At 31.6% G+C, this 4,278-nt stretch overlaps 1 protein-coding gene across 1 annotated transcript; it reads left to right on the top strand.

The window, feature by feature from the left end:
* The first annotated feature begins 1,637 nt into the window (after positions 1–1,637).
* On the top strand, positions 1,638–3,901 carry LOC138183261 (alpha-ketoglutarate-dependent dioxygenase alkB homolog 4-like). The gene is made up of 5 exons (XM_069119935.1): positions 1,638–2,078; positions 2,434–2,559; positions 2,840–2,932; positions 3,048–3,478; positions 3,698–3,901. The coding sequence occupies exons 1-5, from the start codon at positions 1,977–1,979 to the stop codon at positions 3,846–3,848; spliced, it is 903 nt and encodes a 300-aa protein (XP_068976036.1). The 5' UTR covers positions 1,638–1,976; the 3' UTR covers positions 3,849–3,901.
* Positions 3,902–4,278: the final 377 nt, after the last annotated feature.

Raw genomic sequence — 4,278 nt, 5'->3', positions numbered from 1 at the left:
AGCCAAGGATGCATCATGGCAGACGTTTTATAAATTATCGTAATAAAAAGATACAAAAAAATATTAAAAAATTATACTTTCAAAGATGTAAATATATATGAATTATTAAAATATAATGTCTTTTTAAATTAATTTTTATATAAAATCATTTTATATTACCTACAATACACTCGTCACATACGCGCAAAATTGTCTCGAGCTGCTGCTACGACCAACCGAAAAGGCGGTCGAGTACAAAGGGTAGTTTAAAAGTTATAAATTATTGTTCCAAATGTATTAAATTTACCTTTTGCGGACGAGTGTCGGCAAATAGCTGCCCAAGTCTTTTTACCGTTGCGGACGCGTGTCGACATATAGCTGCCTGAATCTGTTCACAGTTCCGGACAGTTATTTAGAAATGGCTGGCGTACTTCTATTTTTCTGAGCGATAATCTTATGCGTATTTGGGCATGGGTATAATAAACTAAACAGTATTATGTTATGAAGATTTTAGATCTTCAAAAAACTTATCTTCCGTTTAACGTAAACTTGCGATGCAGGATGATAGTCGAGTCAGAACAAATTTCAATCTTTCAATGGCATTACCAGATGAATCACAAAGCTTTTTATATATTTTTTACAATACCTTATACACGATGCCTAAAAGTTCCAGAAAGAACATGTTCGATAGTAATAATAGTGGTGACGAACATTATTTTGAACCTGACAAGATACGCGGCCCCGTCCGCAAAGGGTTAATAGTTTAAATGTTATAAATTAATGTTCCAAATGTTACAAATTAATAGTTTAAATGTTATAAATTAATATTTTAAATATTGTAAATTAATAGTATAGGATTATTTATTCAGAAATATTAGAAATTAGGATTTCCAATGATTTCTATTCTATATGATAAATTTATTGATAGATGGATCTACTTACAGTGGATTAAACAGGAAACGATGGTTATTTAACGTGAACTTAATGTAGTAATACGATATAACCAAGACAATTAGATTGATAATTAATAACTCACAACTAATAGTTTACAACTCATGACAACTCGGCAACTCTGTCTCGACTCAACTCTCTCAGCTCAACTCTCGACTCGCAACTAACTACCTCCTCACAATTCGACTGTCAATTCACGACTGCCGATTAACTTGCCTTTTTTCCTTAAGCATCCCTTTGTTCTTCTCATACCCCCACCACGTACGTGTTCCGTAACCGTCCGCGATCCTGATCACGTCGCCTTTTTCCGCGTAATCACTAGACTGAAGGACCGACGACACATTGATGGGCCGCTTGGCCCATTGAAGTTTCCCGACCCTTTTGGCCTGTCGGCACTTAGGCTCTCTCGCAAAATTGTTTATAGTTCACCCGATATTTCTTAGACAATCTGACCACGATACTACAATAGTTTATATGTTTCAAATTAATAGTTTAAATGTTAATAAATTAATCCATTGAATTAGTTAATAAATTAATAGTAAATTGTTAGAAAAGAATAGTTTAAATGTTGTAAATTAATAGCTTGAATCTTACAAATTAATAACGCAAATGTTGTAAATTGATAATTTAATTCGAAAAAGTTCAATTCTTCGATGTTCATTGTACGATGGTTGAAACACAAATGACATCGCACGAAAGTCGTGTGTTCCTTGTATACCTGTTGGTATACACTTGGCAATGTGCTAATGTTCTGTCAAAAGAAGATTGTAAAAAGATTATCAGTTGAAAAGTTTATTATAAAGGCATTATTATAAACGAGGAGATTTATAGTCGATAGTAAACTATTCTAGTAATTTCGAATAAAGTTAACACGTATAGAAGACCCAACCAACGTATTACCCTTCTTATGCTATCGCATCGACATTGTCCTTTAGTTCCCTGACTTTCGCGTACTATGTGTCTAAAATATGTATACATATGTACATATGAATATAGTTCGAAATAAGTATTTAGCGACTTTTAAGTTCTTTGTTACTTATTAAAGGATGGAAACAGTGCGTTCTTGTGGTTGCAAGGGAATAAGATCTTGTCTTCTCTGCGAAACTGAACATAAGATTGTGAAACCCAATCTTAAGACTCATTTTGAGGTTATGTCCCAAAAGTTTGTCTTTTTTACAAATAAGTTTTCTATTATGTTATATACTTGGACAATTAATTTATTTGGTAGCATTGCTATTTTTAATATTTTTTATGAAAGATTTAAATTATTTATTTATTATTTAATTTATCCGTCAATGAAACAAATGATTTTCTAACGCAAGTATGTAATTTTTAATGTAGGCAGTATGTATTAATGTAGGCAAAGTTACTGTTTTATGTACAAAATATGAAAGGTAACATTGTTATTGAACTAGATAATTTACTTTTTTATTAAATTTATACACATAACATTTAAAATTTGTTTCTATGTCTTATTAACTATTATGGATTATAATATTTTAGAAATGTTCCAGTTATGTATATTGTCCAAACTGTGACAAATCGTGGCCTGGTTGGGATGCTGATCTTTACAAAAATCATCCGTATCATCGAGGAACAGCCATAGAATTTCCTGGTGTATATATAAAGGTATTTACTTACCTGTATCCGATACATCCTTCCATTATTTAATTTCTAATTCATGGTAATATTATTCGTTAATTTTCCCTTTCAAACTAATTTACATTTAAGAATATAACAAGAGATTATCAACCATCAATTATAAAAAAAGAAGTAAGATTTTTTAGTGAAGAGAACTTGATAAAAAGTATTGTTAGAATAATAATTTTATTATTATTATTTATATTTGAGATAATATTCGTAAGAAATTAATATTAACCTATTGTTTTATATTCACTTTTATACAAAGCTAGATTTTCTAAATCCTTGGGAAATTAATTCATTGAAGAACGCGCTTGAAAAAATACCTTGGGAAGTTTCTCAGAGTGGAAGAAGGAAACAGGTATTTCAAACAGTATAATATATAACTACATTTATTATTATAAAATTTTGAGATATCGATAAAGTTTATTAATAGATAAGATAGGAAGATTTAAGACATAATTTAAAAACTCCAGAATTTTGGTCCAAAATGCAACTTCAAGAAAAGAAAGCTTCAGTTGGGTTTTTTTGATGGTTTTCCAAAGTCTACTCAATTTGTGCAACAAAAATTTTGCCAAGTACCCATGCTTAATAATTTCCAAACGGTAGAACAATGTACTTTAGAGTATGATTCGCTACGAGGAGCTTCAATAGATCCACATATCGATGACTGCTGGATTTGGGGTGAAAGAATAGTTACTGTGAATGTCATGGGTAACTCAGTTTTAACAATGAGTCCTTACCATGGTCCAGATACAAAATATAATTTAGAAAGCGTTGCAGAGTATTCCACTATACTCGAAGGCTTCGAATTTGATACAAATGATAAAAATGAAAGTAATAAAGATATCGTTGTAAGGCTCCCAATGCCAGAGGGATCGCTTATGATTCTTTATGATAGTGCAAGGCAAGAAATTTTTCTTACAGACATGGCGAATTAGTACTTAAACATCTATATCGTATTATATTTCTGTAATTGTTTGGCAAATTTAGTTATACAATTATTTTAATTGTCAGGTACAACTTGAGAAAGTATTTTATAACATAGATAAAATAGAATATAATGAATGTGAATTTTATTGCATTATTTACATAATTACTAGATTCTCTTCTATATTTTTTGTAGGTATAAATGGGAACATTGTGTTTTAAGAGAAGATATAACTTCTAAGCGAATTTGTTTGGCTTATCGCGAATTAACTCCTCCATATTTATGCACCTCAACAAATAATGAAATAGTCAAAGAACTCTTAAAGAGAGCTTCGGTCTTTCAATGAAGTGTGACTAAGGTTTGAAAATAATTTATTCCAACAAAGTATGTAATATAAAATTTGTACGAAATATTTGTACGTTTCATTATGTATTATGAAAATATATTAGATCCTTATATATATATATATATATATATATGTCGGAGATGAAAGGAAAGCCGAAGCCGTTCCTTGGAAATTTTGGGAACATCTTCTAGTAGTCTAGCCTGGATTTTATCATAGCTGTAATTGTTAGAGATTTGTGATATCAAGATTGGGTTCGAGGCGACAATTGGTCGCCGAACGTAGCCACGGTCACGGGATGGATGTTTTATCTAACGGAGGTCTGGAGTGGTTGTATGTGTTCTCCGAGAAATGTGGTTGTGGCGGCATGCGACCTCGAGAGCGGGCCTAGCCACGTGTGACGTTGCCTCGGAGGTGCCGATGCAATGGGACA

The sequence above is a fragment of the Bombus flavifrons genome, chromosome 1, assembly GCF_040668555.2.
Source record: "Bombus flavifrons isolate JBK064 chromosome 1, iyBomFlav1_principal, whole genome shotgun sequence".
Lineage (NCBI taxonomy): Eukaryota > Metazoa > Arthropoda > Insecta > Hymenoptera > Apidae > Bombus > Bombus flavifrons.
The sequence above is the reverse complement of the archived record's forward strand: the minus strand, read 5'-3'. Positions and strand labels throughout refer to the sequence as shown.